Source organism: Ceratotherium simum, chromosome 10 (assembly GCF_057802395.1).
Source record: "Ceratotherium simum simum isolate JZ-2026a chromosome 10, ASM5780239v1, whole genome shotgun sequence".
In the NCBI taxonomy this organism is placed as follows: Eukaryota; Metazoa; Chordata; class Mammalia; order Perissodactyla; family Rhinocerotidae; genus Ceratotherium; species Ceratotherium simum.
The window spans coordinates 55,262,709-55,276,069 of NC_141909.1; the positions used below are offsets into that span (position 1 = coordinate 55,262,709).

The 13,361-nt window shown below is 41.4% G+C and overlaps 1 protein-coding gene across 5 annotated transcripts in view; it reads right to left on the bottom strand.

The window, feature by feature from the left end:
• ENOX1 (ecto-NOX disulfide-thiol exchanger 1) overlaps positions 1-13,361 on the bottom strand; it is a 548,889-nt gene that overhangs the window by 157,257 nt on the left and 378,271 nt on the right. Inside the window, exon 1 of one of the 5 annotated variants that reach the window (XM_087436029.1) lies at positions 9,049-9,304. The exons of the other annotated variants lie outside the window; for them this stretch is intronic. Within the exon in view, the coding sequence (XP_087292155.1) occupies positions 9,049-9,106 (58 nt within the window). The 5' untranslated portion in view covers positions 9,107-9,304. Of the gene's footprint in view, positions 1-9,048; positions 9,305-13,361 lie in introns of those variants that run through there. 5 annotated transcript variants of the gene reach the window in all.

Here is a 13,361-nt window from a genome sequence, read left to right on the forward strand (position 1 = left end):
AGCTAGTCCTCATTACATCTCTCCAAGATTTGTTTCCCCCTTTGCAGATGAATGAGGAAGTTGAGGTTTGGGAGACTAGACATTTGCCCACAGCATCAGTGGAATCAGAGGAGAGCAGATCGTGGTCCATACCATCCTGGCTACAACGACATTGTATTTGCCTGTAGTCTCCAAGGAGCCACAAGGCAGAGAAAAAGAGCTAGGACACACAATATTTAGGGTTTAGTCCCATGTCCACCTCAGGTTCCTCTTCTCAGATGTAAGGCTAAAACCTGCCATGCCTACTTCACATCGTTATTATGGATGCCAACTTATATGATGGGCATTTATGTGCCAGCAATTTACAAACAAGAAATCCATGCACAAATGTAAATTATAGCTAGGATTTTCTATTTCAAAGGCCTCTGGGGCTCCATAATGGTGCTAAGTGGTTACCTTGTGCAGATAGATAATTCAATATATTATTCTGTATAGTATTGTGTTTTAAAGAGTAAACAGAAGCATGACAGGAGGAAGGAGGGGGCAGAGAATGAGAGGGAAGGGGAGGGAGATTGGATGTATGTGTGTGTGTGTGTGTGTGTGTGTGTGTGTGTGTGTGGTGTATCCTCATTCTTCTCACTGTAACCCTCAGTCTTAAGACAACTATGCCATTCTCCATGTTAGGGGCAGCCACTAAGTTTTATAGCTGGAAAAACTGAGGAGCTGAGTAGCATACTGCCCTAGGTCCCTCTGAGAGATTTGCTCATTCAACGTTTATTGATCATCTACACGGTTGCTAAGCAATGTACTAGATGTGGGGGCACAGAGGTAAGTCAGGATCCCTGGCTAAGGTGCTCAGTGCACTGTGAGGCAGACACATGGGCATGGGGCTGCTTTAGAAAGTGGCAGCAAAATTAGGGAGGCATACATAGCTACACAGCACCTGTGCCATCATCCTGAAAAGAGCCTGACCACCCTCTGAATTGCAAGTGGCCTTCCTCATTAAAAACATCTATCTAGCTGAGCCACCGTGTCCTCAAACTCAAGCACAGAGCACTTTGTAAATACACACCCAGGTCAGAGAGTGGCTGCCCCTTGGGCTGGAGCCAGACTTTCAACAGCAGTCATTTTTACTGCGTTTATCAAATGACTTTTTGAGGGCAAAGGACTGTCGAGTGTTTCCTTTATCTTTCCTTATCTATATTACTATATATCTTTCTCCTCTTCTTAATACTGGGGGCATTCTGGATCAGCGGGCCTCCTTCAGGCTGAGTTTACATCAAAAGTGCCCATGGTGTGGAGGATGGAGGTCACAAAGTATAGATGTGTCAGAGACTGAATACAAGGGCTAGCTAATCTATATCTGCTTGTTGCAACTGAATAGGGCATCTACATTTGCCAGAAAAGCCAGAAGATAAATGTTCACTTGGGCATTCATACCCTTATTCAATTATGATTTTTTTGACTGTAACAAAACAGACCATCACATTTTTTTTGAAAACCTTATCATAGGTCTTTAACTTGCTTCCATCAGAGAGTGATGGGACAGAGGTATGAGGGAAGGGAATAATTTCAGCATAAAGTGTTTGTTGAACAAACAGAGCTAAGATAAGCTAGAATAAAATAGAATAAACTGGGAGGATGTATCAAGTGTGTATCATGAGGATTTATCCCGAGGCCTTTTCTGCTCAATATCTTTACTCAACATCTTGAACAAAGAACTCTATAACATGCTCATTAAATACTGTGATCAACAAGTACTTATGCTCAAGGTGTGTGTTAGGTGCTAGGGATACAAAACAGCTGAAGACAAGTGTTTGGGCTTCATGCTTCCAGAAGGACAGAAACTTTCAGAGAAAACAAAAGTGACAAATGAAAAGTACCTTAATTTGTTGAAAAGCATCCCAAAATGAAATGAAAGGGTTGACAGCACATGCAGAGTTACGTGACTGACACATTCACAGTGGATTATGAATGGAAAGACATATGTATAAGAGGTAAGTCCTAATCTCTAAGGATGATGTCAGAGAGATCAAGTCCCATAAAGTGTCCCTCACATTGTCTCCCTTTGCCACCATTTGTCAAGGGACTGTGCCGGGACAGCTCTGAATTGTTATCACCGTAAGAAGTAGAGAGGTGTGAATCAGGAGGATGCAGGTCAGACAGCCTCTTGCCAAGCTCTTCTAACTGAATTTGGGTACCTCTGCCCTTGCCTTACCCCTCCACATCTGGCTGGGGCTGGCCTGCCTTGCATAGGTCTCTCCTGTGGCCGTGGGCACCAGCTCACCCCTGGACTGACTTCACACTGGCCTACCTTGGAGGTTTCCTTAGCTATGGTGATCACTACCCAATTTTCTCTTCCCTCGCCACCTCCCAGTTCTGATTCTTTCAGATCCTTTTCCCCACCAATGGAGCTCCTGGGTGGGATCCCTTCTTTCTGTTGGGTAAATTGCCCTCTGAGTAAAAATCCACTGTTAGCAAAATACTGTAGATGGTCTTGAGGAATCCAAACGGATCACGGAGGAAGGTTTGGGAAGGGGAAGGGTATTGATTTTCCTGAGTATTTAAGGTGCCAGGCGAGATGTTAGGCACCTTCACACACTTTATCGCACTTAATCTTCACCAAAATAGTGTCGGGGAAATTAAGGAATGGAGGAAATTTAAGTCAAGTGGTCAGCTAGAAATGGCCGGGTTGGAACTCAAACCCAGGTCAGTCTTATTGCAAAACTCTTTTTGTCTCTCTTTTGACTGTCAATGACAAAATCCTGAATTGGATGGATTATGGGGTTTGACCACTACACAAGACTGACGTTTAGCTGGTAAACACCAATATGGCCATATCACTGTCTTAAGCCAGCATCTGTTCTGTTTGGTCAGTGCCCAAGACCTATCAGTTGTTAAATATTTGGGTATCATTGTTGCCCTTATCAACATGAAATATGTGGCAAATAACAAATGTTTGACTTCTACTTCTGGGAAGGAGAGAATAACAGACCAGATATACTCTCCCACCTGAAACAACTAAAAAGCCAGATAAAATATATGAAACATGGTTTTCCGATACTGGCCATCAGGCAGTGCAAGACAAAGATTCCTGAGAGACGGGAAACAAACAAGGTGAATCATATGACTGCCCAGTGTACTGCCATGAGAGAATTTCCAGGCTACAGCACAGGGAGGAGGAACCCCATAGAAGCCTGGCTGTCTCCCTGGTAAAGACATAGCGGGTAGTTCGGGGAGGCCAAGGATACTAGAGTTTGCAGCGCAGAGTGCTGGAGAGATGAGAAATGCACGTGCATGTGCATGTACACAAATACACAAACACAGAGCTCAGAGATTTAAAGAGGGCCTACTTGGAGTCTTCAGCTGAGAACTCATCAGCGTATGCATGTGAGAAAATCACTTGAGGCTGGGAAAAGAACCACTGAAAAGGATGAGAAGGACAAATCTGTAGAGATCACAAAGGCTGAGAAGAGTCTATGCCTTTATCAGCTAGATTTAAAAGCTTCATAATTCATGAGGTTTGGGGTAAAACACTCAGAATGGTACTGCTTCAGTAGTGGGGAAAAATTAGCCATAGACTAAAGGCTGCTCTGATTTTTCATAATGAAGCTTAAAAGCAAGCCTCAACAGATTCAAACTCTTTCTAATTAACTTAAGCGTGTCCTAGAATGAACCTCAAGGATATTTATAGGAATACAAAAATATTCAGCACCTAAAAAGGTGAAATTCACAATGTCTGGCAACCAATGAAAAATTACCAGGTGTGACAGGCTAATCCCCAAACCTATGAATATGTTATTTTACATGGCAGAGGAGAATTAAGGCTGCAGATGGCATTAAGGTTGCTAATCAGCTAATCTTAAAATAGAGATTAACCTGGATTATTCCAGGAGACTTAATATAATCACAAGTATCACTAAAAGGAGAAGAGAGAGGTAGAAGAGAAAGTTAGAGTGATCTGATGTGAGAAGGATTCAGTCCACCATTGTTAGCTTTGAAATGGAAGGGGTGAATGAAGAAAAAAATGTAGGCAACCTCTAGAAGTTGGACAAGTCAAGGAAACAGATTCTCCCCTGGAGCATCCAGAAAGGAATGGAGTCCTGATGACACCTTGATTTTAATCAAGACCTTCCAACCTACAGAACTGTAAGATAATAAATTTGTGTCGTTTTAAGCCACTAAATTTGTGCTAACTAGAAGAGTAATACTAAAACAAACAAACAAACAAAAAAAAGCAATACACCAGGCATACAAAGAAGCAGGAAAATGTGACTCATAACAATGAGAAAAATGAATCAATAGAAACAAAAGTAAAAATGACACAAATGACAGAATTAGTAGACAAGGATATTAAAATGGCCATAACTGTGTTCCATATGTTCCAGAACGTGGAAGAAAGACTAAACACGTTAAATAGAGATAAGGAAGATTAAAAAAAGACTCAAATTGAACTTCTAGAGATGAGAACTACAATGTATGAGATAAAAATACACTGCTTGAGAGGCTGGCCCGCTGGCACAAGAATTTAAGTGCGCGCCCTCTGCTTCGGCGGCCCGGAGTTCGCAGGTTTGGATCCTGGGTGCACACTGAAGCACTGCTTGTCAAGCCACGCTGTGGTGGCATCCCATATAAAGTAGAGGAAGATGGACACGGATGTTAGCTCAGGGCCAATCTTCCTCAAGGAAAAAAAAAGGGGGGAGGATTGGCATTGGATGTTAGCTGAGGGCTAGTCCTCCTCACACACACACAAAAAATACACTGCTTGAAATTAACAGCCAATTAGACAATAAATTTAAAAAATACTGAACTTGCAGACACAGCAATAGAAACTATTCAAAATAAAACACAGTGGGTAAAAAAGACAACAAAAAAATGAACAGAGCATAAAAGAGCTGTGGGACAATTATACAAAGCCTAATATATTTGTAATTAAATTCCCTGAAGGAAGGGGGTGGGGCCAGAAAAATATTTGAAGAAATAAGGCTGAAGATTATCCAAATTTGATAAAAACTACAAATTCACAGATGTAAGAAGCTCAAAAAAGTAAGGCACAAAAAACATGAAGAAAAGTATACCAAGACATATCATAATCAAGTTACTTAAAATCAGAGATAAAATCAAATTCTTAAAAGCATCAAGAAAAAAGATACATTATGTACAGAAGAACAAGGACAACGATGACAACAAATTTCTTATTGGAAAAAATGCAAGCAAAAAGACACCAGAGTGAGACACCTTTAAAGAATTGAAAGAAAAAAATCTGTCAATTTAGAATTCTATACCCAGTGAAAACATTTTTCAAAAATGAAAATGACAAAAAGACTTTTTCAGACATAATAAACAGAAAGAAACCATCACCAGCAGATCTACACAATAAGAAATATTGAGGAAAGTCCTGTAGTCAGAGAAAAATTATATGAAGTGTAAATCCTAATCTTAATCTTAGTCTACACAAAGGAATAAAGTATACTGAAAATGGTAAATATGTGGTTCAGTGTATAAGATTTTTTTTTAAATTCTTTAAAAGATTATTGACTGAAAAAGCAAAAATACTAACAATGTATTTTGGGTTTATAACACATATAGAAGTAAAATGTACGACAGCAAATACCACATAGGACAAGAGGGGGAAACAGAATTATACTATTCATAGTTCTTATACTATACATGAAGTGGTAAGCCAAAAAAAGGGATAAAATTGGAATTATAAAAGATACTCAATCCAAAAGAAGGCAGAAAAGTAGAAAAAAATGGAATAAAGAACAAAAGAAATAATATCCAATTAGTAAGATTGATTTTAACCCAATCATACTGATAATTATATTAAATGTTAGTGGTCTAAATACCCCAATTAAAAGGCAGAGATTGTTAGACTGGATTAAAAAAGTAAGACCCAAATATATGCTGCCTACAAGAAACTCACTTTAAATATTAAGTGATAAATAGGTTAAAAGTAAAAGTACTGAAAATATATATACCATGCTAATACTAATCAAAAGAAAGCTGGAGAGGTGATGTCAACATCATGACGGAGTGAGCTTTCCTGTAAACTCTTCCCCCGATAAGATACAACAAAAGAGACAGTCACAGACCAACAACAGACTCCTACACAGCAAAAACAAAGATCGGAAAGATCCACACTGCTGCACATCTGAGAGTGGACGTGCTAGGGCCCCTGGAGGAAGTGGGGAGAGGTAAGGAGAAATCCTCTCCCTCCCCATCATATCAGCCATCTGGGTCTGTGGGGCTCCCAGGGAGGGGAGAGGGACGGCCCTCTGCAGGGAAACTGTAGCTCTTCGAGCTCTCTCAGCCAGTGGGAAACTCCCACACAGAGGACTCAGAACTGCCACAGGGGTGCAATAAACATCTGAGCACCCCAGGAGAGCAGATAATGAGGGGCAAGCGAGAAGCCCCCCACTCCAGGGACCCAGCAGATAAAAGAGGGAGCCCCCCCATGCCTCCCCACATGCCTGACACTGCAGCTCAGCTGACCAGACCAGACAGAGTGGCCGGGCCGATCACAGGGAGCAGCTGGGGCAGAGCGCAGGGGGCTCAGATTACACAGCCCTGAACCCCCACATGATGGCGGGCCGGTGGAAACTGCAACCAGATATTTCCAGGCTGAGGAAAAACAAAGCGAATACAGGAACCACAATGCAAAGGTACATGAAATCACCAGACCAGAAGGAAAATGACAAGCTCCCAGAAACCAACAGTGAAGGCACAGAAATCCATAATCTAAACGACAAAGATATGAAAATAGCTATCATAAAAAAACTCAATGAAATACAAGATAATACAGACAAACAACTCAATGAGATAAGGAGTTTCTTCACAAAAGAGATTGAAATCATAAAGAAAAACCAATCAGTACTGATGGAGATGAAGAACACAATGGAGGAGATAAGGGGAATCTGGAATCTTTAAAGAACAGAGCAGAAAATATGGAGGAAAGAATTAGCATCATAGAGGATAGGAATGCAGATATGCTCCAGATGGAGGAGGAGAGAAAACTAAGACTAAAAAGAAATGAAGAAAGTCTCTGAGAAATATCCAACTCTATTAGGAAATGTAACATAAGAATTATAGGTATTCCTGAGGCGGGAGGAGAGGGAAAGAGGAACAGAGAGCCTATTCGAGGAAATAATAGCGGAGAACTTCCCAAATCGGGGGAAGGAGCAGGAAATACCAGTAAGTGAAGCTAATAGGTCACCTAAATCTGTCAACAGGCAAAGGCAAAGGCCAAGTCCACGGCGTATAGTGGTAAGGCTGGCTAAAGTCAATGACAAAGAAACAATATTCAGGGCAGCTAGACAAAAACAAAAAATAATGCACAAAGGAACTCCCATCAGGCTCTCAGCGGAGTTCTCAACAGAAACTTTACAGGCTAGGAGAGACTGGAATGATATATTCAAAATACTGAAAGACAAAAACTTTCAGCCAAGAATACTCTATCAGCAAAAATATCCTTCAAATATGATGGAGAAATAGTAACTTTCCTAGATAAAAGCTAAGGGAGTTCATGGCCACGAGACCCCCACTACAAGAAATACTCAAGAAGGCCCTCAGGCCTGAAAAAAAGAAGAGAAAGGGAATACAAAGCTTGGAGCAAGGAGAAACATAGGTAGACAAAATCAGAAAAATAGTAGATCTTTACCAGAATAGGTTAGCAACCACTTAAATATCAAAATCAAAGATCAAAGTAAGGCAATCACCAAAAATAAATATAACCTCATCACTGTAAACACACACCCACAACACAAGATAGAATAAGTTGTAACAAGAATGACTTAGAAGGGGAAGAGGAAAGAGATTGAATTGACTTAGAATAAGGAAATAAGAAGCCATCAGATAATGGACAATCTCATACACAAGATTTTTTATACAAACCTCAAGGTAACCACTACACAGACAATCAAAACAAAATCACATATGATAAACAAAGAGAAAACTAGAAGGGTCATAAGACAGAACAACCAAACTGAATTGGCACTCTGAAACAAATGGGACAAGAAACAAAGGAAATGCAAAAGAACCGGAAAATAAGTGACAAAACAGCAACATTAAGCCATCATACATCAATAATTACCCTAAATGTAAATGGATTGAAATCTCCAATCAAAAGATACAGAGTGGCAGGATGGATTAAAAAGCAAGAACCAACAATATGCTGCCTCTAGGAAACACATCTCAGCTCTAAAGAGAAGTACAGGCTCAGAGTGAAAGAATGGAAGACAATACTCGAAACTAATGGCAAACAAAAGAAAGCAGGTGTTGCCATACTCATATCAGACAAAGTAGACGTCAAGATAAAACAGGTTAAGGTCCTAGGAGTCAAGATGGCGGCGTAGGCAGACTCTGAACTCACCTCCTCCTGTGGACACAGCCAATTTACAACTACTCGTGGAAAAATTACCTCTGAGACAGAACTGAAAACTGGATAAGAGAAACTCCTGCAACAACGGACAATCCTAACTGGGGTAGAAGAGGCAGAGACTCCCTTCCAGAGAGGAAAAACGCCGCCTTCACAAGCCGCCAGCTTCATGGCCTCCGGGAGCAGCTCACAGGTATGCACCCTCCCTGGAGGCGCGGGGTCCTGAGCCAGGGAGCGCCCCCGCTGTGGGCATTTTGTGGACCCAGCACAATCGACACCAGCGGCATAATATCTGACTTTGCCTGCTACTAAAACATTGGGGAGCACCCCCAGAAAACCCGGTTCACAAAGAAACTAAAACTGGCTCTTAAAGGGCCCGCGCACAAACTCACCCATTCCAGAAAGCATCCTAAAATCACCAGAAAGAAAGGTGCACAGGGCCGGCTCCGTGGCTTAGCGGTTAAGTGCGTGCGCTCTTATGCTAGTGGCCCGGGTTCGGATCCCGGGCGCGCCCCAAGGCACCACTTCTCCGTCCAACGCGAGGCCGAGTCCCACATACAGCAACTAGAAGGATGTGAACCTACGACATACAACTATCTACTGGGGCTTTGGGGGGAAAAACATGAATAAATAAAATCTTTAAAAAAAAAAAAAAAGAAAGGTGCACAGTGCTTTGGTGACAAGAGACTCACCTAATAGGCCCTGAGTGCATCTCGGTGAGAGGTGAGACCTCTCCAGGGACTGGGACATTGGCGGCGGCCACTGTTGTGGCTCGGTGTGGGCGTGCTGACACAGACGCCATTGGAGTTCTCCCTGAGGCCTGCTAGCCCAGGGTCTGCTCCACCCGCTAGAGCACCAATTTAATCCAGCTCAGCCAATGGCAGGCAGCCCACCCTAGAGACTGGCCCCACCCAACAACAAGCCCTCAGGCAACGTGTGGGCCTGCATAGATTGGTGACTGGATTCTCTGCAGCCTGGCAACTGAGCCGACTTGAGCGGGGCAGGGTGTGCACAAGGAGTGGGTGGAGAGTGTGGGGCGGTGGCGGAGTGTGTGGGGCTCCCGCCGTGGAGAGACTGGGTCCACTTGGGGAGGTCGGGGCACTCACACGGGGCAGGACTGTGTTGACTGTGTGTGTGGACCTGTGGGCAACAGGGCTTGTCAGCTGCAGAAGACTTGTGCTTCTCAAAGACCCACATAGGAGGTTTGCCCCACCTTCCAAAGCCTGAAACAATTGGGTGCTCCTGTGCCTGAGGCCAGCCCCACCCAGCTGCAATCCTCAGAGAGCTGACAAGAGACATAATAGGCTAGAGGCTTACAGCAATTGTAAGGCCCTGAGCCTAACAACCCGCCACGCTGGGGGCCTACTCAGTTAAAAGAAACGCTGCAACATAAATGTGGTATTAGAGCTTACAGCCAACTGTGCTGGGGCTCCCCACAGCTGATAAAGAGACTGAAGGGCCCACAACAACTACAAGCAGCTGAGCATTACAACAGCTGGCCAGGAGCATAACTAAGCCTCCCTGGGCGCCTAAAGGGAGAGCTAACAGGCCACAATAGAAGGACACACGTAGCCCACATAGGGGTCACCCCTGGAACATTGAGAACTGAGGGAAGCACACTGGAAGCCTCCTAAGGCATCATTTACATAAGGTCACCTACCCAAGAGCAGGAGACACAGCTGACCTACCTAATACGTAGACACAAGCATAGGGAAAGAGGCAAAATGAGGAGGCAAAAGAATACATTCCAAGTAAGGGAACAGGACAAAACCCCAGAAAAGGAACTAAGTGAAACGAAAATGAGCAACCTACCCAACAGAGAGTTCAAACTAACAGTGTTAAGGATGCTCACTGATCTGGGGAGAAGAATAGATGAACTCAGTGAGAATGTCAACAAAGAAATGGAAGATATAAAAAAGAACCAATCAGAAATGAAGAATACAATACTGGAAATGAAAAATTCATTAGAGGGACTCAAAAGCAGAGTAGAGGATATAGAAGAACGGATCTGTGAGCTGGAAGAAAGAATAGAAGAAATTACCCAAGGTGAACAGGTAAAAGAGAAAAGAATTAAAAAGAGTGAGGACAGTCTAAGGGACCTCTGGGACAACATCAAGCGCACTAACATCCGTGCTATAGGTGTCCCGGAAGGAGAAGAGCGAGACAAGGGGGCAGAGAATCTATTTCAAGAAATAATAGATGAAAACTTCCCTAACCTAAGGAAGGAAACAGACATCCAGGTACAGGAAGCACAGAGAGCCCCAAACAAGATAAACCCAAAGAGGCCCACACCAAGACACATCATAATCAAAATGCCAGAATTAAAGATAAAGAGAGAATCCTAAAAGCCGCAAGAGAATGTCAAGTTACATACAAAGGAAACCCCATAAGGCTATCAGCTGACTTCTCAGCAGAAACCTTACAGGCTAGAAGAGAATGGCACGATATATTTAAAGTGCTAAAAGGAAAAAACTTACAGCCAAGAATACTCTACCCAGCAAGGCTATCATTCAAAATGGAAGGAGAGATCAAAATTTTCCCAGATAAGCAAAAATTAAAGGAGTTTGTCACCAAGAAACCAGTGCTACAAGAAATGTTGAAGGGACTGATTTAAGGGGAAAAGAGAAGACCACAAATAGGAAAAATTATCTATTTCCATGATTAGAACGTAATGGATACAAATGCACAAAAAAGAGGTTAGATATGATATTAAAAACATAAAAGGAGGGAGGAGGGGAGTTAAAGAGTACAGCTTTCAGACAGAGGTCAAACTAAAGTGACCATCAATTCTGTATAGAATAAGTAAGGAACAGAGAAGGACTACTAAAACACTGAGAAAGAAAAGAAAAAAAAAGTTAAAAAATGGCAGTAAGTACATACTTATCAATAGCTACTTTAAACGTCAATGGACTAAATGCTCCAATTAAAAGGCCAAGGGTGGCTGACTGGATAAAAAAACAAGACCCATATATATGCTGCATACAAGAGACACATTTCAGACCTAAAGACACTCACGAACTGAAAGTGAAGGGATGGAAAAAGATACTCCACGCAAATGGCAATGAAAAGAAAGCTGGGGTAGCAGTACTCATATCAGACAAAATAGACTTTAAAACAAAAACTGTAAAACGAGACAAAGAAGGGCATTACATAATGATCAAGGGAACAATCCAACAAGAGGATGTAACACTTGTAAATATCTACGCACCCAATGTAGGTGCACCTAAATATATAAAGCAATTATTAACAGACGTAAAAACAGAAATAGACAGTAACACAATAATAGTAGGGGACTTTAACACTCCACTTACACCAACCGATAGATCATCCAAACAGAAGTTCAATAAGGAAACACTGGCCTTAAACGACACACTAGAACAGATGGACCTAGTAGACATATACAGAGCATTCCATCCAAAAACCAAAGAATACACATTCTTTTCAAACGCACATGGAACATTCTCCAGGATTGATCACATATTAGGCCACAAAACAAGTCTCCATAAATTTAAGAAGATTGAAATAATACCAAGCATCTTTTCTGAACACAACGGTATGAAACTAGACATCAACTATAGGAAGAAAATCAGAAAAGCCACAAATACATGGAGATTAAACAAAATGCTACTGAACAACGACTGGGTTAACGAAGAAATCAAAGAAGAAATCAAAAAATACCTGGGGACAAATGAAAATGAAAATACGACATGCCAGAATTTATGGGATACAGCAAAAGCGGTTCTAAGGGGAAGTTTATAGCGATACAGGCCTATCTGAACAAACAAGAAAAATCTCAAATAAACAATCTAACAATGCACCTAAAGGAACTGGAAAAAGAAGAACAAAGCCCAAAATCAGTAGAAGAAGGAAAATAATAAAAATCAGAGCAGAAATAAATGAAATAGAGACCAAAAAAAAAAAATAAAAAAATTAATAAAACCAAGAGCTGGTTCTTTGAAAAGATAAAGAAAATTGACAAACCTTTAGCTAGACTCACCAAGAAAAAAAGAGAGAAGGCACAAATAAGTAAAATCAGAAATGAAAGAGGAGAAGATACAACAGACACCTCAGAAATACAAAAGATTATAAGAGAATACTATGAAAAGCTATATGCCAACCAATTTGACAATCTGGAAGAAATGGATAAATTCTTAGAATCATACAACCTTCCAAAACTGGATCAAGAAGAAGTAGAGAATTTCAATAGACCAATCACCGGTAAGGAGATCGAAACAGTAATCACAAACCTCCCCAAAAATAAAAGTCCAGGACCCAACGGCTTCCCTGGTGAATTCTACCAAACATTTAAAGAAGACTTAATACCTATCCTTCTCAAACTCTTCCAAAAAATTGAGGAGGGGGGGAAGCTCCCTAACTCATTCTACGAAGCTGACATTACCCTGATACCAAAACCAGACAAGGACAACACAAAAAAAGAAAATTACAGGCCACTATCACTGATGAACATCGATGCGAAAAACCTCAACAAAATACTAGCAAATCGCATACAACAATACGTTAAAAAGATTACACAGCATGATCAAGTGGGATTTATTCCAGATATGCAGGGATGGTTTAACATTCGCAAATCAATCAACGTAATACACCACATTAATAAAATGAAGAACAAAAATCACATGATCATCTCAATAGATGCACAGAAAGCATTTGACAAGATACAGCATCCATTTATGATAAAAACTCTGAATAAAATGGGTATAGAAGGAAAGTACCTCAACATAATAAAGACCATATATGAGAAACCCACAGCTAATATCATCCTCAATGGTGAAAAACTGAAAGCTATCCCTCTAGGAACAGGAACCAGACAAGGATGCCCACTGTCACCACTCCTATTTAACATAGTATTGGAAGTCCTAGCCAGAGCAATCAGGCAAGAGAAAGAAATAAAAGGGATCCAAATTGGAAAGGAAGAAGTGAAACTGTCACTATTTGCAGATGACATGATTTTATATATAGAAAACCCTAAAGAATCCACCAGAAA